Below are 25,764 nucleotides of genomic sequence, written 5' to 3' on the forward strand. Positions count from 1 at the left end.
CAGTATGAATAAAATGTTACTAAGGAAAGATCAGCACAACAGTTTTGAAAGGATGGCGCTGTGGGTTGTCTTCCTTAAAAATCAAGCGTCTACAAAAAGAGATAAGGAGTTTCTTTCGATTCCTGGCAAGGCAAAGGGCAGTTGTCAGTCACTTCTTCTATGGGGGGCCAATTTTTAATTGGGACCACAAGGAATTTGGAAAGGGTTACACCCTATATCGGTGTAGGTGGTCTCGTTTAACCATAATAAAGGTGCCAAAAAGAAAAATTACCATTTAAATTCCCAAAAAGGCAGTCTTGTTTTTAGGGGGTCAAATCCTGACTAAAGGGCACTCACTCTCTAGCTGTGTTGCCCCTAAAAGATGCACTAACAAAAATTTACCATTTCATTTGAATCTCAAGAGATTTGTTGTCCAAACCCTTAGATTCAATAACAAGAAACACTTCAAACCACATTAATAAAATCACAGAACGTGTATAATACTTTTTGGGAGAGTTGATTTTCCCTCACATTGGTTTTTTGCTAGCATAGACTCACCACATAACGGTGGGATGAATCTAGAATGATAGTGGATGAAGCAACGAATACAGGCTACTGAAGCTAGATAAGATTTGTTCTATCTTGCTTGGCGAAGACTGTATCGCAATGGAGACTTTAATTTATGGACAACCCTGGTATACTTGGAGTTTATAAAGAATCAAATAGACATGCTGCCACACTAGCTGAAAAATAATTGATGTAGACACTGCAGATTCTGTAGTGTATCTCTGAAATAATTATTCAAGAGTAACTCAATAAACAATACTCAGTACATAATTATTTGCTTATTGTCTTAAATTTAGACCCTATGAGACAATATACTAACAAATAGAACACTTAAAAGCCTTTAGGCAAAATTGTTTGTGTTGATTTTTCATTCAATCTTTTAGTGATAAAGTGTTGAAATTCTGTTATTCATTTTTAAACACCGTTTACTGTATTTGAGGGTTTAAGTCTTACTTTTACAGTGAATCACGGTTTGGGTAATAGCTTCTTCCTCATAAGGAAATTTGTTAACAATTTATGTTGCAGTCTTGCACGTTTCTTGTACAGAGCCTTTGGTAACTAGATTAACAATGTTTATCTATAAAAGGCTACAGTTAGCTACTTCTACATAGGTAAATTTTCTAAAATATATTCGTATTCAAGTCTTATAAAAATTTGCTCACCCTTTGGAAACTAGACAAATGAGTTTTACCTAATATAAAAATTGGTATAACTGGCTGATCCAAGACAAAATCTCTAAAATTATCAACCATACATGCAAATGTACAGTATTCAAAGATAACCTAACAATCGTGGATGACTGATAGATAAGGTTAGTCACTGAAAAAAGTCAGTCTCATAAAATTCACATTCATAATAAATGATTTAGCTACCTGATGGTGCATTACTAGTGCGCTCAATAGTTTAGAATTATTGCAATTGCTATGATATAACAATATAGTAGGTACATCATTAGCATACAATTACAAATTATAACATTTGGTATCTTGGTAATAGGAAACAATGTTTTACAACAAAAACAAGTAAATTCTTTTCACAGTAACAGCCACATTGAGGGATGAAGTTACTTTTGTGAAGAACAAAAGAGAACACAAGCAGCAGTAGATACTGCCTCAAAAAACTTAAAAATAAAAATGGATCAGAAAGAAGATCTGTAAATCATAATGGATTAGTAGTGGTCTGTAGATATATTGTATGGTGGTTTTAATTATTTGATTGTTCTTGTAAAACTTCATACACCTATATACTTTGTCATGACAGTTTTTAGAGAAGTAGTTTTGAAAGGTACCGTACTCAACAAGTTATATTTTGGTTGATAAAATTCAGTTTTTGGATAGAAAAAACTGACTATAAAATTTTACAGGATCTATACTAAAAAAACCAGGCAGACTTTGAAATACCGGACAATATAGCACTTGTGAGGGCAACTCTATGATGTCAAAAGATACCAAGAGGCCTAATTGTCTACAAAGTTCTGTGTCTTAGCCGATAAAATTAAGTAGCCTAAATTATATAGAAATATACATTCCATTTCCATGTCTAAGTTGCCCCCAGTTTAAACAAATCAAAATGGTCTTAGATTAATTGAGTCACTGACAGATTGTGCTGATATAAATAATTACTGATAACTGTAGGATATGCAGAGTTTTTAACCAAGTCAAGTGATAAGACAATTTAATATAAGCTCTGTGGCATATTTTATGTCATTTAACTATCTCAATAAAGTAGTTGCTCATTCAACTATATCCCTTTTTTGAATAAAAATTGGCAACAGCTGGTTCATTTAGATAGGATCAGGATATCTACTTCAGTATTCAATAAATAGTCAATGGTTGTATCACAATCACAGTTACACTATACAGTTTTAGGCTATGGCAAAGTTTAGAGTCAAACCTTATAAATCATTAGCGAGTTTTTGCATCCCTGTAAAAATCACGTTTAAGTTTAACGCTATCAAAATAGAGCTGATGTGTTGTATTTTCCAATGCTTAGATGTTAGGATTGTTTAATATGGTTGCGAATTGATTTTGTAGCTATGGAGGACTAATTTGTTGTAGTTATATTATAGTAATAAGTTGTAGTTAACTTTATCAGGTTCAGGAGCTATAACTGATCAAGGTTCTATGGGTTTTTACATACAACTTCTTTTAATAACGATATTTCATCATTTAGGGTGAATCTCAAACTGGTTTTCTATATTGAAGAAAATCTAAGCAAAAATTGAATAACGCTTTAAAAATAAACTGAGCATAAACGTCCAACTTAGGTTATGTTTAATTATTTACACTTAACAGCTGGTTTTTAACGGTACGATAAAACACTACCTTAAATCCCGTTAAATATCGGGCCTGCTATACATTATTGAGCTCGGTAAACGCTATTCACTAAAAAATAACGTTTAACACTTAGCGTATTTAGTTTAAGTATGTTGCAAAAACTCTCTATTATCATAGAATCACTTCACAACCCATCGTTAGATTTTCGGTTGTATAACAGGAGACACAAACTTTGCAGTATTTTGGAGCCTATTATGAACAAATAGCAGTTAGTGAACAATTAAAATGTTTGACAACAAACTGCTTTGTTCAAACATTGCTTAGACAAAGACAATTTTAAAGGATAAACTTGGAACACAGTTTGGCATATACCTTGTATGATTCAGTAACTACATAACACCTGAGAAAGGTCAAATATCACCAGAGTTGGTGTAAAGCTTGTATCATCTGTAGCAGTGAGTGAGACGGTATCGCAGAATGTAGTAAGTTACAACTTTGACTATGAGGTAGAGAGATGCTATAACTGAAAGACAGACCCAGTAGTTGGCTTCATGCATGGACAGTTGCTTCAAAAACTTCTCTGGAGCTCGGAAATGGCAATAGTCTACTGAACAGGGAATTTTGTCCCTGTCGTAACTGAAACATTGAGATAAAAGTTTACGTTGGACGAGGCTCAGAAACTATTATACTGTATAGCATTAAAGAAAATTAAGAGACATTTTCCAAAAAGGAATATTATGCGATCATTCCTTATCATTGAAGACTAATTCAACATTGAATTTGAAATAGAATATACATATATGAAACATTACAATTAAGGCAGTGAGTGTAACATCTTATAATTTCTAAATAATGTTTGTTTAAGAGTGTAGTGGGTTTTAAAATTTATTTCTCACATCATTGAAGACTAGTTCGATAGGTATTTTATTTTTAATAGTTAACTTTTACATCTGCCATATTGGCATGAACGTAATTTTCTGTAACATGAGTGCGGGGTGTTGATAGGCTACTACTTTTATTTCTAAGTAATTTTTTAGAGAAACGCAGTTTCATCATTTCATAAATTTTTATTACGTAATATACGTTTCTTCATAAAACTTTTGTGTAAAAATGCAAGAAACGTTATTTGAAGTGGTATTTCAAAACAATTCAGAGATTATATGCGGATGTCAAAGAGGTTTCCTTTTTTTATACTGCTGCCAAAGAACAGCTGACAAAGTTATTGTCAGAATAGTGCTTAGGATATTTAAATCCGTCCTTGACAGTGAAGCTTTGTTACTGACAGAGACAATTTTTTCCTTTAGCCAGGACCACTATAAATGTATTTAATACTTTACCAAACCAATCCAAAATTTAATATGCAGCATTGTTTAGAGCCTATTAAAGATTACAGTATTATATGATGAATTTTTTTAAAGTTTCTTGCATAAGTGATCAATAATTTTACCGTACTGCAGCTAATTTTACAATCACTATAAAGTTATTTCTATAAACTTTCTTGTTGACAAAGAGACCAGAAACCAACTTCTTATTATGTAGTGTGACGAAAAGACTAAGTAATGTATAAGAAACATTACAATGAAGGCAGTGAGTGCATCATCTTACAATTTCTAAGTAATGTTTAACCCTAGCAGTGGCCAATGTTAGAAGTGGGGAATGGCCAACCCATTTTGGCGATTTTGCAGACCTTTTTTTGAAAATTCGTAAAAATTCAACCGTACAAGTAAACCTAGCCAACCTCATATTCATTTTGTTCGGAAAGAACAGGAGAATCTAGAAATAGTAATATCATAATGATTTAGACAGTGTATTTTATCGATAAAGTGAAAAAAATAAAAAAATTTGAATTTTTTTTTTTGAAATTTCAAAAGCGGCCTTGGTATTTTTTTTCTACGGATTTCTTTATGGGAAATTCATTATATACATTTTGTAGAAAATCTAATTCCCTACATAGAAATATATAACATGTTAGGAAAATATTTTTTTTTATAAGTTTTTGGGGCGAAATATAATGACAAACGGAGAACCGAAAAAATTGAGAACCGTACAGTGTTAGTTTATGTTGTAAAAAGTTCTATAATACATGTGTATACTAATAATGATATATACATGTTTGTAAAGCTAATGAAGTAAGGAATCAAAAAAGTCATAAAGTTTATGGTAAAAATAATTTTTTACCTATAAACATACGTATATAAAATAATGTTTATATATTTTAGCGATTTCTCGAAAAACAAAATTCACAGTACTTAGTATACAACTTTTGTACCAAATTTTTTTACTTCAAACCAACATAATAATCTTGTAGTGTATTCAATTACCAACATAAAAATGTATAACATGTTAGAAATATTTTTTTTGTAGGTACGTAATAGGGACATAATAATACAATAACCGCAAAACCGCAAATAAGTGTAAACTATAGCCTACAGTGTTTGCTTGTGTTGTGAAACATTATGTAGGCTGATGATATGTAGCCTACATATTTGTAAAGCCAATGAAGTAAGGAATCCAAAAAAGTCATAAGTGTGATGGTAAAAAGTTATTTTCACCTATGATTATGTAGGCCTATCAATTTGAGAACGTTTTGAATTTTTTGCGCATTTCGAGAAAATGGAGTGTACAGTATTTAGTAGCCTATATAATTTTTTACCAAATTTTTTACACCCAAACCAATATAAACATGTTGTAGTGTATTCATTTACCTTTATAAAAATGTATAACACCTTGGGTAAATCATTATAACCCCTCTGAATGTCAGAATCGTCATTTTTGGACATGATGCTAACAAAATAGCCTACAGTAGTAGGCCTATTTAGTATAGGCTATAACTTTTTTACAAAATTGTTTACCCCCGAACCATTATAAACATGTTGTAGTGTATTCATTTACCTTTATAAAAATGTATAACACCTTGGGTATATCATTATATAGGTACAACAATCTCTGAATGTCAGAATCGTCATTTTAGGACATGATGCTAACAAAATACAACCTTTTATGAACACTATTCCACACAATTCAGTAATATTTATGCATGAAGATAACTGTTATACACACACACAACACTTCACTTACACTAACACTACGAACTAATAACATATTTAGTAATAAATCGCGGATAAAACTATTACAGCAACAACACAAACAAACAATGGCAATACAAGACAGCTGACAGACTGTGGCAGTAATGACTCACTTCCGTCGTCTACATCACTGTCTACATGCGAGCATACAGAAATAACCCTGAGTGCAGGGCTGCCACTCTCTGAATCTAAATTTCTTCCTCTTCAAAATGATATACTATATGACTAGTAATAATAACTTTCACTGTATATAATTCGTATTTTCCATACTGTCACCAGACGACTGTTGGCCATTTGTTAGAAATTTCGAAAACAGCTGTTTTCATAAAATCGTACCGATTGTGCAATCAATATTTAGTTATAAATATCACTACCACAATGAAGATAAAATCAATGGCTATCCAGTGGTATCACCCGCAACATCCCAAGACGAAAATTACCCGAGCAGGGTAATGCCAAACAAGACGTGTTTTGCCAGTTCCCAAGTGTCGGCTGCAAAAGTCGTACCGCGCCAAAATTTCATTTGATTTCTAATCGTCGTGACATTGTTATATACCTGCTACAGGGTTTGTTTATGTAATCAAATGAAAGTTCAGAATGTGATCTTTCGAATGGTATATATATTATTCTAATCTGAATTGATTGTAAGTGTTTTTTTTACCGTTAAAAAAATTTCGGCCCATACCGTAACCAGACGACTTTGGCCATTCTAAGCATCAACGTCATACCGTAACCAGACGACGGTTGGCCACTGCTAGGGTTAAGAGTGTAGGCCAACAAACGTACCCGTATATAGCTTGCATGAGCCCCTCTATAGCATACTTGAGGTAACTGATGTGAAACAACCACTGCAAGTAGTGAGGAGCGTCTGGCAAGAGCAGGAAAAACCCTGAGAATATCAGCCAAGGCAAAATTGCCAACGGTCCGAAGATCACACCCAGCTGAAACAAAAAGTAAATAGTTTTTCAAAACCAACAAGTTATCTACAGTTACCGTTCGTAAAAAGTCACAGAATTGTTAAAAAGGGAAGTAGTAAATCTTCTACAAAAACAAACACTACCTAAGAAATATGCCCAATGAGATTTCATGGTAAAATATAATTGTATTGAATTTCAAAGTTTTACTACTATTTTTTACAGAAATATAATATGAATATACAACTGGGCAGTTTATTAATCAAAATCTTGTGGTTAGCTTTCAAATATATGTTTCATTTCAATAGGTTTATTCAATGAAATGAGTGGTTTGATATAATGGAAGATTTTTTTCCTTTATTCTAAATTCTTTACAAGGACCATTAGGTGATATATGTTACAATTGATTTTGAGTAAAGTAAAATCCTGACATTGACTACAGGATGAGGAAAGGAAATGTGTTTGAATAGAACCATTTGCTAAGATTGTTATTGCTTACCTGCCATTATTTTTTTCAAAAACATGCGTGAAATGGACTATGGAGTTCATTTTGGTTCCATGAGAAATGGCAGGAATAGTCCAATCCGAATTTAAAAAAATCAAACTGTAAGAACTCACCTTGACTGACAGCGTGGCTCCAACCAACACACCGACAGCTTGAGAGAACAGGGTGACAGTGATGAACATGAGCAGTAACATGTTGAACCTGAACATCTCCAGGGGTTGTTCAGACATCACATACACTATGATACAGTATATGGACGTACACACCACCTGGATAACACACTATTAATAGTAATAAGTTGGTTGCAATTTTTTTCGGTTTGATTTTTAATTTATCAGACAGTTAGTTTCGGTTTCAAATACAGTAGATAGAACGACCACACACTTATATTTTAGCCTTAGTCACACTAGTTATAGGTTGTTTTGTGTAATTTGCTGTTGGTAATGATAGATTTTAGGATTTTTTTATAGAAAAGTTTTTATTTTAATGATAGTTCTTTATTATTAGGACTTGGTGTTGGATTTTTTTAAGATATGTTTGAAATAGTGTGAACACCTAGAGCAAAAGTGATCTGCAAGCTTAAGATGATTTCCAGTTCTTCATATTGGTGAATGGCGGTCGACTTTCACTTTTTTGACCATATTTTATCAATCGTGTGAAATACAGAGGTTGTGTTTGAACAAAAGTTAAAGAACACAAAGAAATACATCTTTTTAGTAGTGACAATATTCACCCTATCTCTAACGGTTATTGAAGAAAATTGAAATTATTATTTAATTTAAATTCCCATGTTATTCTTATGGAGAATAAGTAAACTTTTGTAGTTTGCTCGTTTGTGGGTATATTTCAATTGGCAAATTTATTAATTTTGTACTAAGCTTAATATTTTACCAAAAACACAATTTATTACCCTCCATCATGTAGCAGCAAACCTAGGTATTCACTAAACCTAATGTTATTTAAATAGATTTAATTGAAAATCCAATCAGGCAAATGGCAAGTAGCTTAGTCTGCATGTTTGCTGCAGCGGGTATATTTTATAGATGTTTTAGATAAAATTTTTCAAATTTACTTATTTATGCTTCCCGCCAATGCTCTTGCTACGTCCCTGCTGAAATGGTAAGCATAATAAGGTAGATATTTTAAGCCAAGTGTGAACGAAGTTGAGTATAGGATGAGTGGCGTGATCTTGTAGTTTTGTTAGTGACTAAAAGCCGACATGTTCTGTAGACACAGCTGGTTATTAATAGCCCATACAGCCAATGGCAACTAATGGACCTACAGTTTATAGTGGATTCCTAACCACATTTTTGCCTTGTAATTTACGAATTGGTCTGATTTTCAGGATAGTACTGTGGATAGTCGTAGTACTCACTAGATAACATAGGCAGGTACATTTTCATTGATATTGGGGTCTACATCTGCCAAATTTGAAATTCCAATATAAAATTATGTATTATTTCAACCAGGATCTCATCTAAGTATAATAGCAGGGCCGGTTTAACCCATACGCAAACTACACGGCCGCATATGGCGCCACAAAAAAGTGGCGCCGTGGTGCCAACGGAACATTTTTTTTTACGTGAACAACGTAATTTTGTTTATTTTTGCTCAGAGTTCAAGTATTCAAAGCACCACAATAAAGGCATTTATTCTGTTTGTACCAACAGCACTTGAAAATTTTGTATATTTGTACAGCACTACAACTCAAGGACTCAATGCCATTTGCAGTTTCGATTTGAACTGAGCTGACGCTCGGCAGTCGGCAGCGTCAGCGCCAGCGCGGCACCTATGGGTTTCATTTCACGAATCACTCATGCTCGAGATAAGCAAGCGCAGCACCACTTGTCTTGTCACAACAAGAAACTTCCCCTTTCTTTCACTCCTTTCTGCCTCTGATCCTAGAGCAGAGCACTACGTTGTATTCACGATTACTAGAAAAATACCGGTATGGATCATAAACATAAACAAATGACGTTGTTGGCCCGAATCCTATACTAATAGCATTGAACATATGTTTTGGCAGTTCCATTTAAGCAATGTTAAATAATGTTTATTTTCGGGCCAAAAACGTCATTTGTTTATGTTTATGATCCATACCGGTATTTTTCTAGTAATCGTGGTTGTATTGCACTCTATTAGTTGTATACGTAGGCCCACGATTACTAGAAAAATACCGGTATGGATCATAAACATAAACAAATGACGTTGTTGGCCCGAATCCTATACTAATAGCATTGAACATATGTTTTGGCAGTTCCATTTAAGCAATGTTAAATAATGTTTATTTTCGGGCCAAAAACGTCATTAGTTTATGTTTATGATCCATACCGGTATTTTTCTAGTAATCGTGCGTAGGCCTATACCGTATCGGTATCGTATTGGCATTGTTTTGATGATTCATGATTGTTGATAAGTAAATAAATAAATAAATAAATCTTTATTGTCACATAACGTTTACAAAATATAGCAATGCTATAAAACAGGTGACATTGTCAATACAGTATACAAATGCCTTAAAACTAAGGAGTTATAAAAGAATAAAATAAACTAACGTTATGAAAATAGAAATAATTGTTATAGACAAAATAGATAAACTTAAACATTGCATTTAAAATACCAAATAATTACACATCTTGATCACATAAAAACTCATCTATACTATAATATGTTTTCCTTAAAAGAAAATTAGTAAGGCTGCTCTTGAAATGCTTAGACTGTATTCTGTTTTTGAGCTCTTGAGACAATTTATTAAAAAACTTTTTGCCCATGTATGTCGGAGTTTTTTCTACTAATGAAAGACGATGCCGCGGATATTGAAAATTATATTTAAACCTAGTATCGTACTTATGCTTGACATTTTCACTAGATAATTTTTCAAAATTTCCCTCCACCATCAAAAGTGTTTAAAAAATGGTTAAACTCGGAACAGTCATTATCCCTAATTCTTTAAAAATAGGTTAACATGATGTTCTCCAAGGAGCAAATATCATTATTCTTAAAAACCTTTTCTGTATCTTAAAAATTAAATCAATGTTTGATGCAAAGCCCCAGAATTCAATTCCATACTGAAGAATTGAATAGAAGTATGCATAATATAACATCAAACGAGTTTTTAAGTCAATTGTGTTTCTTAAACATATCATTTGATAACATGCCGAATTCAGTCTACTAATCAAATTTTCAATGCTTTTGTTCCAATTTAAATTTGAGTCTACGTACAATCCGAGAAATTTTGCATAATCTTGAACACATAAATTTTGGTCACTAAACTCTCTTGCCTGAGCAGTACAAAACTTTACCAATTGGGTTTTATCTTGATTCATTTTTAAACCGTTAATATTGAACCACCGTTCCAATTCCGATAGGGCTTGTTTAACTTTGAGAGATAGTTCTGAATCATTTTTAGATTTGACAACTGCAGTTGTATCGTCGGCATATAAAACAAGGTTGTTGGAAACATTTTTAGGCAAGTCATTTATATATAAAATAAAGAGTAAAGGTCCGAGAATTGACCCTTGGGGAACACCAACTGTAATTTTTTCCCATTCTGATATTGATTTTTCATTATTTTTAAAAATTACTGTTCTTTGAAATCGATTTGTCAAGTATGAAGTCAACCATAAAACAGATTCTTTTGAAAAGTTATAAATTTTTAGCTTTTTTAAAAGTATATCATGGTTGACACAGTCAAATGCCTTGGATAGGTCACAAAACACTCCCATTGTGCTCTGTGACCCATCCAAAGCCCATGAAACCTCACTAATAAAATCTGATAAAGCTTTCATTGTGCTTAAGCGCTTTCTAAAACCAAATTGTTCATTAGCCAAAATATTGTTATTCTCGAGAAAGTTTGAGATTTGTTTGGATGCTAATTTTTCAAACACTTTTGAAAATGATGGTAAAAGGGAAACTGGTCGATAATTGTCCGGATTTTGTCTCTCGCCCTTCTCGAAGAGTGGTTTGAGCTCTGCATATTTTAAATGGTCTGGAAAAGTTTTTTTTTTAAAAGACTGATTAATAAATAGAGATAAAGGTTCAGCTATGAAATTAGAGACAGTTTTCATCAGATCGATAGGAATACCGTCCCAGCCCGCAGATTTTTTACTTTTGAGAGATTTTATATTATTAATAACTTCTTCTATACTTACAAAACTAAATTCAAATTGGTTAGGTTGATTTCCTGCCAATGCCTTGTCATTTTTAGCGCATCCTCTTCATGAGGTATTATGCCAATTTCTTTTGTGATATTTTTAAATTTTTTATTAAAGAATTCAGAAATTTCCTTGCCATTTTTTAGATGATTGTCATTAACCTTAATATCAGGAAAGTTTAAGTCACTTTTTTTACAACCGAGTTCAGATTTAATGATAAGCCAAGCAGCCTTACTCTTGTTACATGATTCTTTTATAAATTTAGCATTATACAATTTTTTAGCTTCATTGCATACCTTGTTGAAAGTTAACTTATACCTTTTAACATAATTAATGAAATTATTATCATTTGATTTCTTTACTAGTCTGCTTAGTTCCCTTTTTCTAATACTAAAAGGTACTACTAATACTAATACTAAAAGTCATTGAATAGTCATTTATTCAGTCTTTAAACAATACATAATTGTAATTGACATCGTCATTATTATTGTAAAGATATAAGATGCGATACTTATAGAATTAATAAAATTAACATGAAAATTCCAAAATATAGGCTGCCCTTAGTTTAACATTTAACAGGTTTAAAATATTTTAAAATAGGCAAACTTAACAAACTTAAATTATGAATGACAGTGGGTCTTTCTTAAAAAAAGCTAATGGTTATCACAGGTGTAACAATGAACATAGATTGACAAAATTTCTAACATTAGGCCATCACAGATGGAATATGGTAAAAAACATATCAAAATAAGTGAACATGAAGTATATGAAAATTAATTACAGTAATACAAAATCCTATGGTAAAATCCTAGCCTAACTTAAAAACATTTAACATTAGCAAAAAATGAGATCATATTCAAAAAATTCCTCAATTTTGTAAAATGGGTGAGATGAAAGCCACATAGTTAATTTTCTTTTAAAGACACTTAACGGCAAGGACTTGACTTGGGGATGAAGCTTATTAAATAATTTTATACCTAAAACAAAATGACTGTTTGCAGTTTTCTGTAGCCTACAGTGAGGTACGGTGTACATGTAGGGAGGTACAGTGAGGTAAGCGAATTATTACGAGTGTTTTAAGTTTAATTTATAATTAGCGCATTAAATAAAAAGAAAGTATAAACTGAATGAATGAGTAAAACATATTGCGAGTCAAAACTATGAAAACAATGTCAGAAAAAAGAAACCGTCTGGCACTTATCATAGAAAGCGTAAGGCGAATTTGGAAGAGGAAGAAAAAAAGCCAAATCAATGAGTAGACTTTTGTAGAAATCATCTGGTGGCGAGTCCAGTCAGCCCAAAGAAGCCACGATAGAAGACGGCAATGACGTAGGTATTTATTTATTGATTTTCCAAGGAAAGATTAAAACAAGCAGCTGATCACAAACGGCAAACATTACGTCATTGCCGTCTTCTATCGTGACGTCATGCTTGACGAGCATTACATTACGGCCTGTTTTTTTTAGTGTCCTTGGTTTTGCTATAGCTTATATGATGAGTAAAAGTGTATAAATGTCACATTTCTGCGAATAATAAACAGCCTTTTATTGCAAGTTAGTATTCTTCTACCTAAACTTATAAAAAAAATTCTTCCCAAAATTATTGGGGAAAAATTCACAAACGGTTAAGTTATGTTCATGGGTTTGGGGGGGGGGGGGATTCTAAGTGGCGCTGATTCGGGTGTTCGCTTAACTCTGAAAAATTCCTAGAACCGGCCCTGTATAATAGAATAAACACAAATATTTAGCACTCACCTGTATTGGTATATCAGTCACAGTCAATGCTATATAGTAGGATTTGGGGGAGTACCAACGGTTGAAGTGTTCTCGAACTATAATCGGCATTTCCAAAGGAACTGTAAACCAATCATTTAATTTAGTTAATGAGTAATAAAATCTGCTGTTTAGTAATACAAAGCGTCCATCTAGCAATCATTCAGTGGTCAGTGTAGAAGATTGGTACTTCTAATATTAACTGAAATTGCTGAGCCTAATTCCTTCTAAATAGACACTACAAGAAAAAAAATAAACTATACACCCAACAGTTTTACTTGACTATAATACTAGCTTAGCTAATGGTAATAAATTACAAATACATAAAATACACTTACAAGAAATGATCATGGTTGAGAGGGCAGTATACATGAGGAACATCAGAGAGAAAAATAACAACCGGAAGTTGTCAAAGACAAAGGCAGCGTCATTTCCGATGCCTAAGTAGAAGAAACCCAGCAGAGATCCAACAGCAAGATGGATACTGATGCGGAAATTTGTGTAGAACTAAAACACAAATCAACATCTTGTATCATTCCCATAAATACCAAAGGAGGTTAGGCTTCAATTAAAATATGGTGTAGATATGACTAAAATACTGAATTTCACACTGCTATGATTTACCTTGTCCCGAGAGATTATTTTGAGCATTCTCAGCACAAGAACTGAAAAGTGGCTGAAGCAAGAGCCTGAGTAGGAACTGATCTTCACCTCTCCTTTATCTTGCTGGCAGTCCAAGCTGTGACCTGTAAATGTAAAAACAATAGTGGACAATTTAAAAAAAAAAAACATTGATGTATTTGTTTATCCACGCTTAACTAACTTTGCCCCAAATATGTGTGATTTAGAAGAATATACATTCATAGTGGTATAAATTTCTAAAGGTTCAGGCTTTTGTTGGTTTTTACAAGAGTCCTAAAGCCTACAGACAAACATACTTATGGCAATGGTGATAAAGCATACAAAAAAACAAACAAGAGTAGCAAATTTAAAACATACCACTGGTCTGCAAAGCTGTCCTCCTCCAGTCCTTACTTTTACCGTTGTTGATTTTGTCTACTAACTTGTCCATGTAAGGGCCATACTCCCCCACTGACACATCCAGAACTGAAAACAAACATATACCCTTAAAACATTTACTTATACGAAAAAATGAGCAGGGAAGGACTTCACAGAGCTTGACTTCAAAAGGTTGTTAATACTTGTGCGTTTGAATTTATGTAGGTGAAAAAGTTTACCTTTTATAGAATTTTAGTTTAAACACATAGTCCAGTGGCTGAGTGAGATACAGACTTCTAAAATATCTACAACAAAATCCTTTGCATATTAAATCTGGTTTCTGGTCTAGCATGTCAAACATACATTACCAACTCACCGTGGTCAGCTAGATTGTGATACTCTGGACATGCGAGACCGAGGTCATCAAGGAATGCCGTCAGTCCCTTGGTGCCACCCTGGTAGACACAGCAGCCCCCGGCTATCACATACACGTGGTCTAACAGGTCAAACATGGACGCTGACGGCTGATGTAGCGTACACACGATGTTGTAGCCACTTGCTGTCAGCTGTTTTAGATACTGAAGACACTTCTTGGCAGTGAAGTAGTCTAGCCCACTGCAACACCAATTTTACTAACTCATATCTACTCTTACGTAATGTGGCTAAGTAATGTTTTAAAATAAACAGATTTTTTCAAATGTTAGTCAATAATAAATATACAGTTATGTAGATTTTGCATAGTGTGAAATCAGGGAATTTTATAGCATAATGGGATACTAGGAACTCTAATAGCATGTTACAGCAATATACAATTTAATAAGTTAAGTGTACAACTGAATACACAGAAAAAAGTCATATTATTAAGCAAGCACTATTTCTGTAATTAATTTACTTAAGTTTCCTTTTAGTGGGTTCATGACTAAAGGCCAATGAGAAAGTCTCTCACCTCGTGGGTTCATCAAAGAACATCAACGGAGGGTTGTTGACGAGTTCCAAAGCAATAGCTAGCCTCTTCTTCTCTCCGCCTGACAGAGTTCTCGTGAGGGAGTCTGACTTGTGAGACAGATGCAACGTTATCAAGATATCCTCAACCTGGCCAACAAATGGATGAGTTATACTTGCCAGGGTAGGAAGTTTGTAAAACAATCGATCAGAGAAGACATTATATCAAAATGCCAATATTACTAGCAACATGGAAATGAGAATCCGCGGAGGAAAGCTATAATTACTGACCTTTTTCTGTCATGAGGAAGTTGTCATATAAATCCTTGAGCTTAAGAAGGGTTACCAACTATCATTATTGATGGTACTTGCAGGATTGTAAATAGATATTTTGCAGAGTGCCACAGGATAGCACAACATAAGATGAATTGGCAAGGGTACCATAAAATAATAGGTTCAGATAGATTGTAGATTGTGTCAATCAGGATGGTGTGTATTAAAAGATTAGAGAAAGGCTCCCAAAAACACTGAGAGTCACACCACTAGATGCTAGATGTATTAAAATAATCCAACAGCATTCAACAGTTGAAACAACAGTCAGCAATCTGACACATACTTTCTCCCATTAGCTTGTCTACAAAGCTTATCAAGGGCAAGCAGTGGGAGTAACTATGTTATTTTAGAAAACTCAAAGAGTAACAAAAAGTCTTAAACACAATGCCCACAATACATAATAAAAAATGAAAATTGAAATTGCTTACAATAGCAAGTTTTTCCTCGAGTGTGTAGTCATTGCCCAATTTCAGATGGGCCGAGGTGACCATCGCTTCTGTGATAGTTAGCAGCGGCTGTAGGTTGCAGTCCTGCATGATGTATGCCACTTGCTTGCGGGATTGGCGCAGATCTCTAGCGCAGCCATTGTGTTCAATTTGGCCCGTAAAATCTAGTCTGGGGACAAAAAATGCACAGACTAAGTAGAGTCAGTTGGAACTACAACAGTGATTAAATGAAGAATTACTCATAAGCTTATAACCTATAAACACTTATGATTCTTTTACTCAGCGTTTTTTGAGGCCACTGCCTCAGAGTATTTCAATTTAAACGAGGCCTCAGAGTATTCCAATTAACACGAGGTAGGTCAACCGGCTTCCCGTGAATGCGACTTTGAAGCTAGGTACCAGTTGCTGTTAAACTCTGCAAAAAAATTGGACAAAACTTGTCTTTCTTTTAATCAATCTGTCTAACATTCTTCACAAAAAAATTAATAAAATTAGAATTATTCTTAAGTGACTAGGAAATCTACAAATTAATAGATACATAAGCAAAACAAAATGGGTATGAAAATTAGTTTTTAGATTAGTTTTTATAGTGTAGAATGTGACAATCGCGTTTGAACACATAATTAATATATACAAGGAAAAATTTAAAAACAGAAATAAGCTCATTAATGAACGAGTAAATTTTGACTCCAGTTGCACTTATAGAAACTTTATTGGCCAGTACTTCCGGTAGCCAATAGTATATAAGGGACACTATTGAGATTCTTGTCATTTGCCTATTAGGCCTGATTTTAGTCCAATCAAAATCGAGCACCACTTACCATCTTTTATATGTATTTACTGTCTTGTGAGTCAACATAATAAGTGTAAATACATTATTACAAATTTTATTAGACGTATAGCGGTGTATTTTTTTTCAATATATTACTTACGAATATCCAGACAAGATGTCCAATAGAGAACTTTTACCAGAACCTGACGGTCCAATGATTCCTGTAAGTTCATAAGCTCGAAAGTCTCCAGATATCGCCTTTAAGATTGTCTTTCGCTCTAAACAAATAAAAAATAAATTGTTACAGAATAAATTATCAAAATATCTGATATGTCTTTGAAACTAATCCATGCGCTTGTTTATAGGGTAAATGGCATAGTGTAAAATGCAATACATAGTTATATTTAGAGATGTCTGATAGCAATTGTTGTTTTGGTATTTAAAAAATATATATATTTAATAGTGTTTTAAGAATGGAAGATTGTTGTATCAGACAAATTTTATATTCTTAATAGTTTTTAAGGAGGGTTGAACAACACAAATCAAAAAGTGCCCTTTACCTAAACCGGGCATAAGATCTTGATATTGTATTTAGCTGATACATAAGAATGAGAAATTATAACTAGGCTATGTTTAATCTATATTTATAAAAGAGGAAGTTTGTATATATATATCCTATACTCTAATACGAGCAATGTTTGCTTGTATGTATGTACGTATGTATGTATGTATGCTTGCTTGCACCAAGATCTCGGAAACGGTTCCGACGATTTTCTTCAATTGTTGTAAATAGTTTATTTCTGGCCTAAATCCTATACTCTTAATACGAGCAATGTTTGCTTGTATGTATGTATGTATGTATGCTTGCTTGCACCAAGATCTCGGAAACGGTTCCGACGATTTTCTTCAATTGTTGTAAATAGTTTATTTCTGGCCTAAATCCTATACTCTAATACGAGCAATGTTTGCTTGTATGTATGTATGTATGTATGCTTGCTTGCACCAAGATCTCGGAAACGGTTCCGACGATTTTCTTCAATTGTTATAAATAGTTTATTTCTGGCCTAAAAACGAGTTTACTGCAGTTAGAACTGCCAACAAAAATCTAATTACGTAGAAAAATGAAAATGAAAATCACATTTTTTTAACATTAGTTTTATGGGTTGCTAGGTAACCATGTTGGCTGAATTAAATAACAAGTAAAAAGTAAACAAAAGACTTGAAGTTGTAGCATGTGTTCATAATAAGCCAACTACCCACAGTATACTAGCAAATTACAAATACAGTACAAAAGGATAAACATAAATTATTAGCAAAAATTATACTGTAGATTACTCGATACACTGTAGTCAAGGGTAGCAGTGAGAAGTCTGGGAACTGTTTATGACAATTAGTTTAAGGTATCTGCAATCCTAAAATGCTATGGGAAGGGAAGGAAACAGGTCCGCGACGGAGGAAGTGGTGAAGGAAGTAGTAAAGACAATCATAAAATGCTATGGGAATAGAGGGAAACAGGTCCGTGACGTAGGGAGTGATGAAGGAAGTAGTCAAGGCAAGTAGTCCGGAGTGTGGGAACTGTTTATGACGATTAGATTAAGGTATCTGCAATCCTAAAATGCTATGAGAAGGGAGGGAAACAGGTCCGTGATGTAGGAAGTGGTGAAGGAAATAGTCAAGGTGAGCTGTCTGGAGCGTTGGAACTGTGTATATTCAATCCTAAAATGCTACGGAAAGGGAGGAAAACAGGTCCGCGACGTAGGAAGTGGTGAAGGAAGTAGTCAAGGCGAGTAGTCCTGAGTGTGGAAACTGTTTATTACGATTAGATTAAGGTATCTGCAATCCTAAAATGCTATGGGAAGGGAGGGAAACAGGTCCGTGACGGAGGAAGTGGTGAAGGAAGTAGTCAAGGCAAACTGTCTGGAGCGTGGGAACTGTTTATGATGATTAGATTAAGGTATTTGCAATCCTAAAATGCTATAGAAAGGGAGGAAAAAAGGTCCGTGACGTAGGAAGTGGTGAAAGAAGTAGTCAAAGCGAGTAGTCCAGAGTTTCGGAACTGCTTATGACGATTAGATTAAGGTATCTGCAATCCTAAAATGCTATGGGAAGGGAGGGAAACAGGTCCGCGACGTAGGAAGTGGTGAGGGAAGTAGTCAAGGCAAGTAGTCCGGAGTGTGGGAACTGTTTATGACGATTAGATTAAGGTATCTGCAATCCTAAAATGCTATGGGAAGGAAGGAAAAAAGGTCCGCGACGTAGGGAGTGATGAAGGAAGTAGTCAAGGCAAGTAGTCCGGAGTGTGGGAACTGTTTATGACGATTAGATTAAGGTATCTGCAATCCTAAAATGCTATGAGAAGGGAGGGAAACAGGTCCGTGATGTAGGAAGTGGTGAAGGAAATAGTCAAGGTGAGCTGTCTGGAGCGTTGGAACTGTTTATGATGATTAGATTAAGGTATTTTCAATCCTAAAATGCTACGGAAAGGGAGGAAAACAGGTCCGCGACGTAGGAAGTGGTGAAGGAAGTAGTCAAGGCGAGTAGTCCTGAGTGTGGAAACTGTTTATTACGATTAGATTAAGGTATCTGCAATCCTAAAATGCTATGGGAAGGGAGGGAAACAGGTCCGTGACGTAGGAAGTGGTGAAGGAAGTAGTCAAGGCAAACTGTCTGGAGCGTGGGAACTGTTAATGATGATTAGATTAAGGTATTTGCAATCCTAAAATGCTATAGAAAGGGAGGAAAAAAGGTCCGTGACGTAGGAAGTGGTGAAAGAAGTAGTCAAAGCGAGTAGTCTGGAGTTTCGGAACTGCTTATGACGATTAGATTAAGGTATCTGCAATCCTAAAATGCTATGGGAAGGGAGGAAAACAGGTCCGCGACATAGGAAGTGGTGAAGGAAGTAGTCAAGACGAGCTGTACGGAGTGTGGGAATTGTTTATGACGATTAGATTAAGGTATCTACAATCCTAAAGTGCTATGGAAATGGGGGAAACAGGTCCATGACGTAGGAAATGGTGTAGGACGTAGTAAAGGCGAGCCGAGTGTAGTTTGGGAATGGATTTTTGTATCTCCAATACAGTACTAAGACTGCTTTCAGAGAGGACTAATGATTTCCCCCGAGCAAAGCTCGGTCCCCAGGCACTGTATATAATATATTTGAACGTTATGGACTCCGAAATCGCACGACAGATTGTAATGAAACTTTTAGGCATTATTAAGCATTATTAAAGGAAGGTTTGTGTGAAATTTGGTGCAGATCCGTCAAAAGGGCTTCGCCCCAGTGGCTCTGGAGTTTCCCATGTTGAGTACTTATATTTAAATGGAATTAAAGAATCTTAACAGCTGGTTCAACTAAACAATTTGAATCTGTGATGTTCAATAGCATTAAAAAGTTAATAGGCTTACCAACAGGGTGCAGCACTATTTTTTTTAATTCACGACAACAGCTAATTTGCAACTAAAAGGTGAGTGAGCGTAGCGAACGAACTTCAACCTGGGGGCGAGTTAGCGTAGTGAAAGAATTAAACCTGAAGGCAAGTGAGCGCAGTGAATGAGCTCCAACCTAAAGGTGAGTAAGCATAGCTAAGGAGCTTCAACCAGGACGTGATTGAGCGATCCGAATGAGCTCATCTTGAAAATGAAGGAGCATTTGACATAAAACCACATTAGGACAGGACAACGTCTGTCGGGCCAGCTAGTCTATGATAAAAATGTTGTAAGAACTAATGAATTTTAATTTGTTTTCAATGTAGGGAAGACCGCTTTTTTAAATTTAAGTAAAATTGTGCAGACAATAATTACTCAGGCAGATAATTGTACAGCTATTTAATATTACATAACCACTGTATGTTGGCTTGTAATAAAAGCTTAGGCTTTCTATTAGTGGTTTTGGCATCATACTTTTTCAAACATTAACCATCGATTACAATTTACCAAAAACTATTTGAGTGACTCTCTAAATCTACCTACAAAAAAACTATTGTTATTTTTTATGTTCAACACACTTTTAAGCTGTAAAAACAGTTTAGTTTTTTGTATATTATATTTCTACTTTAGTCAAACGGTTTTATTGACCACCGACCGGCACTAAAACTTTTTCTCGGCCTAAATTTGACCACCGCGCGGAGTTGGGCTGTCCCCCCGTAAATAATTGATTGATTGATAATTGAAACTAAATAAGTTAACAAACAATTACTGATAAATACAAAAATTCAAAATTGTTTATTTCAATGGAAGGTGTTTCACTGTTACAGTAAACTGAGTAAAACACTTGAAAGGCTGAAATAACCTTCATTCTATGACCTTGAAGTCATTGAGCAATTAATCATAGTTCATTGACATTAAGTAACAGTTACAGACTAGCATCAGAGTTTATTCCACTACAGAGTAGTAATGTTAACCGTTAACTAACTTATTTTTATTCGAAAACTAAACCAGCTATTCGTAATAAGCCGACGTTTTAACTAGTTTTTTAATAGAGATGATTCAGAAATGTTACTGTCAATAACAATGTTTAATTGTATATTCTGCATTATTGTTTTCTTTGGAATCAAATATTTTTGATTTTATTTTATAACAAGGACCTTAAGTTAATTACCTACCTTAAGTTAAGTTAATGGAGACGTTTTTTGTTTAGGATTTAGCACTAAAATACTCCTCAACATGCAAAAATAAAAATGTATTTACAATTTACTGCTGAATGTCAAATAAGTCCAACGAGATATTTGAAGTAAATGTGGGGTTTAAGAACAAGCTTTGTGAAGTGTTTGTGAGAACATTTTAGTTTCACAGTTTGTAGTACCTCTAAGACTGAATAACAAAGTCAAACACTTTATGGTTTTTCATACTTAGCATAATGATTAGGAGGGATGCTACCCTACAATAAAATTTGCATGAGTCATTGTTGGACAATTTTTGCAGGGGTCCAAACAAATGTAAATTTAAGCTGATTGCTGAACAGTGTAAAGTCTGAATATGAGTGATGTGAGTCATCAAGTCAACAACAAACCTTTCAACAAAAGTAATTGTTTGTAGCCTCAGCCTGTCAGTGTCAGCTATCTTATCTACTGTTGGCATTAGTCCATTAGATGACTTTGTGGAAGCCAATAACTATTGTTTGGAATCAGAATCTCATAACAAAACAGTGCTAAAGTAAAGGCCTAGTTTGCAATTTTAAGTAACCTCATAAGGAAATAATTTCAAGATAGAATAAAACTATAAAAATTTGTTTTAAAAGTTAGGGAAATCAAGAGATTTTTTTTTAAAGTAGACACATTAACTTAAGATAAATGATAAGATAGTTAAGCTATTATCAGTTTAGGACTATCATCTGTTTACTTCTGAAAAGCTCAAGGTCACATGTTTCAAAGATAGAAAGGACAAAACAGATTATTTTCCTTTTAGCGAATTTCCCATACAGGGAATAAGCTATTACCGTAGGTCTCATGGTAAGACCTGGACCTGGACCGATTTACTTTTTCGCTTTGATGTCCCTAGAGGCCAAAAACACCATCCGTTCAAATTCATATTTATATATATATATGTCGGTTAGCACGATATAACTCGAGCAAAAACAAGCCGATTTTGATGAAATTTGGCACAAACGTGTAAACCTACATTTAAATTGCGTAATCAGACTATGAGACCGGGGGGTTTATGGGGTAGACATTGATTTTTCCCTTTTTTAGCTTGAGGGAAATACAAAATTTTCCAAATTCTCTTCAAACCATTTTAAAGAGCTAAAAAAAATCAGTATATTGAAGTGTTTTGTGCAGTTATCAGTTAAATAGAAAATCTTAAAAAATTAAATTCCTGTGTTATTATTATGGAGAATAAGTAACCTGTTGTAGTTTGCTTATAAATGGATATATGTTGATCAAACCTGGCCAATTTCTTTATTTTATACTAAGCTATTAATATTTTACAAAAAAACACACTTTATTACTCCATTCCGATATTGGGTAGCAGCAAACCTAGGTACCTCTACTCGTCAAACCTAAGTTATTTAAATAGATTTACGTGAGGATGAAATCAGGCAAATGGAAATTCCCTTAATCTGCAGGTTTGCTACGGCAGGGTATATTATATTTTAGTCAAAATTAAAATCTATCTTATAAAGCCAAACCAGTTTCAATTGAACATTTACACTCTGCAGATGAATCTCTCAAATGGCAACTCTACTCTGTTGAACTAAATGCATAAAATATAAACTACCCAAACATCAATACTTGGCCACTAACTTCAGCATGTTAATGTCTCTCAAGCATTTTACTTTTGTAGTGGTGGTGTTTGGGCATTCTATATTTTGTTTCAATTTAAAATTATCATAAGACAATTTTGGTTTAGTAATACAAGTAGTTGTATGAAGAGTTTGTAGCTTTATTCCACAGTTATCAAAGATAACAAGCCCTCAGGAGGATTTAAATTAGAATTAATGATTAACATTGGAAGGTTGAGAGATTGTAGAGAGGTTACAGGGTAACAGATAAAAACTAATACAGTAATAGATTTGTACTTGTTCAACGAATAAAACTTTAAACAAATTATACTATTTTAAGGTTTGTTTAAAAAAAAAACCAGGCTTGAGTTCTATTATTTGCTTTTGCCATTATAAATATTATTATTTAATTACTCTTGTTTCAAACAAACAGTATTGATGACCATACTCATACAATGTTGTAGCCTATAAATATTGATTTCTAATGCATGCAGATACCGTAGGCCTACTCATAAAAAGTGTTAAGAAATAAATTATTACGACTAACGAATTACGAGATTTGCATATTGCAGAAACCATAGAGAAGTAGTGTAAAGTCCTGTAACATTTACCTATGAGTAACTAACTTATGAAACGAGCATGAACTTTCAAATCTGGTAAGTTTATGTTGTGCCAGAAATATAGGCCTACTTGTGATGAGCAAGTACGAGCTCGATAACAAATCACTGATAGAAATCTGCCATGAGTAGTTTAATTGAAATCCATTTTTGAATTGGTAACTGGAATTTATTTAGACTAGGCCTGCTTCATATGTATTAAATAAAATCATTTAATGTCACAAAACTTTAGTTAAGCCTGGTTTTTTTACGGGTTTAGTAAGAGATAGGCAGTAAGTTGCTGAATTGACTACGCCAAAGTAACTTACAGTTTCAAGTTAGACCTAGTTGTTTTAAGAACAGTTTTTTTTTTCACACAGATTTGAAACTGCTTAAATGAGCACAGTTTGCGGGCTGGTTTAAAACAAAGCCATTATTTAGCTTACCTTGAAAGTCTACTTATATGGTACAATAGTAGGTACCACACCCGCTAAAAATACTTAAAATCTATGCTACAAAGCTCCGACTTACCTTGGATTTTTAATTAATTTCTGCTAAAACCATTCTCAGAATAGGGTAGCCTACAAAATAATAATTAAGAGAGAAAATCTAATGGCCTAAGTTATATTTTTTTCTTTATCAGATTTTGAGTATTAATAAATTAAGGGGAATACATTGTTGGATTATGTTTCATTATTACTAGGTCTATTTGTGCTGATTCAGCTACATCTTGTCCCAACTATCATCCGCAGCCTAATGATTGTTCAAGCTAAATACAAAATAGTTTTATTTAACTTGACAGCAACGTTGCAAAAATGTTACAGGTGCATCACACGCAGGACTAACTTACATAGGCCTAATTGTTTTCATAGCCCCCTAGAGACCTATTTGTTGCGATTTTCTGAGTTAAAAGAGAGGTTAAATAAGCTTATTTTAAGTTGAGACTAATTTATTTCTTTGATGGTTGGATCCACAATCAAACTTTGACATCCAACTCTATAGAAGGTACGGTAACGTAACTTATTTTCAAACAATATAAGTACAGTATCGATTTAATCGAACCAAACTTAGTCTAACCAAAACTCTAAGGTTTGGTTACCGGTACTTAATCTATATCAATTCAATTGCAACAATTGTTACTTACTGAAATTGAGCCAGATATCATCTGTTTTACCGGATCCACTTAAATAAAACCATTTGTTTTTGTACTGTACTTTGAATCGTAATTTTCAAAGAGTAGATAACTTAGGCCTTAGTTTACCTAGCCTAGGCTATAAATCCAGAAAAATTCTGAAAACTTATTGCACACACTTGGTTGATATGACAAAAAAAGGATCTCCAAAAATCGTGTTTAAATGTTAAGCTTACCTCGGGTACAGTTTCTTAACTGGGCTATGCTAATATCGATTGAAACTATCGATTCGATTAGTAAACTTTCATGCGATTTTTTCACCATCAGCAAGTTTGGTTGGTTAGGTTAGGTTATGATAGTTAATTTTTATAATAGATATATTAAAAAATATCAATTATTAAGTTAATCAATATTTTCAATTCGATAGTTTCAATCGATATTAGTAGGCCTATAGCCCAGTTAAGACACTGTACCCCTTACCTCTTTTTATGGGAAATCCTCGATCACTAAGAGTCCATGAAGTAACAGTGTAATTAATGTCACTAAAATTAATACTAATATTGCTTGGTTTTCTTAATTTCAATAACAGTTTACTATCACAACTTGGTGTCTGATCTAATATTGATCCTGAAGAATCATTAAACTCCGATAAATCATTTAACTGAATAGGGGACGGATCAATGGCTTCTCCGGACATCTTAGAATATTTAATGAAAGAACACTATGAGAATTAATTATAGCTTATTTCAATTTTAGATCTTAAAACACAATACAAATCCATCCTTATCACTCAACTAGCCTAAGACACGTTCAAAATCAAAACAAACATCTTTCAGACGACACTATCCTAATCAGGTAAACATTAAACAAAGAGCAGCGATTGGAGACTGTGGATTGTGGAAGCAAAGAGTACGTTTGCGATTGGCTATTGCGCCCTGACTGGGAGCCATTTGGTAACAGATAACAGATGTTTTCAAGGCTGCAATGTTGCCAACAGTACCACACCTAACAACACTCTTGTGTTTTATCGTTTTATACCTTTAAACGGGACTATAAACACATAATACAAATCTG

The 25,764-nt window shown here is 33.9% G+C and overlaps 1 protein-coding gene across 2 annotated transcripts; it reads right to left on the minus strand.

Moving 5' to 3' along the window:
* Nucleotides 1–25,555, minus strand: LOC128987065 (ATP-binding cassette sub-family G member 1-like). 2 transcript variants are annotated; one of them, XM_054407745.1, is made up of 13 exons: nt 25,518–25,548; nt 25,171–25,387; nt 16,906–17,023; nt 15,956–16,142; nt 15,199–15,344; nt 14,629–14,867; nt 14,253–14,360; nt 13,878–13,999; nt 13,592–13,760; nt 13,236–13,336; nt 7,441–7,596; nt 6,695–6,849; nt 1–3,458 (listed from the first exon to the last, which is right to left on the minus strand). In XM_054407745.1, exons 2-13 carry the CDS (start codon nt 25,385–25,387, stop codon nt 3,266–3,268), a joined length of 1,911 nt encoding a protein of 636 aa, XP_054263720.1. In that variant the 5' UTR covers nt 25,518–25,548; the 3' UTR covers nt 1–3,265. The 2 variants fall into 2 exon arrangements, with proteins under 2 accessions (XP_054263720.1, XP_054263719.1); XM_054407744.1 differs by having other exon boundaries at nt 25,171–25,555.
* Between the last annotated feature and the right edge of the window lie 209 nt (nt 25,556–25,764).

Source organism: Macrosteles quadrilineatus, unplaced genomic scaffold (assembly GCF_028750875.1).
Source record: "Macrosteles quadrilineatus isolate MER2022 unplaced genomic scaffold, UCM_ALF_1.0 Scaffold_2__2_contigs__length_208266976, whole genome shotgun sequence".
NCBI classification, from domain to species: Eukaryota; Metazoa; Arthropoda; class Insecta; order Hemiptera; family Cicadellidae; genus Macrosteles; species Macrosteles quadrilineatus.

Coding starts and splice junctions, on each gene's coding strand:
- LOC128987065 (XM_054407744.1), bottom strand. CDS start 25,387: ATGTCCGGAGAAGCCATTGATCCGTCCCCTATTCAGTTAAATGATTTA. Junction 14,868..15,198: donor TTCTTTGATGAACCCACGAG/GTGAGAGACTTT, acceptor TTGGTGTTGCAG/TGGGCTAGACTACTTCACTG. Junction 14,361..14,628: donor TCACAATCTAGCTGACCACG/GTGAGTTGGTAA, acceptor GTTTGTTTTCAG/TTCTGGATGTGTCAGTGGGG.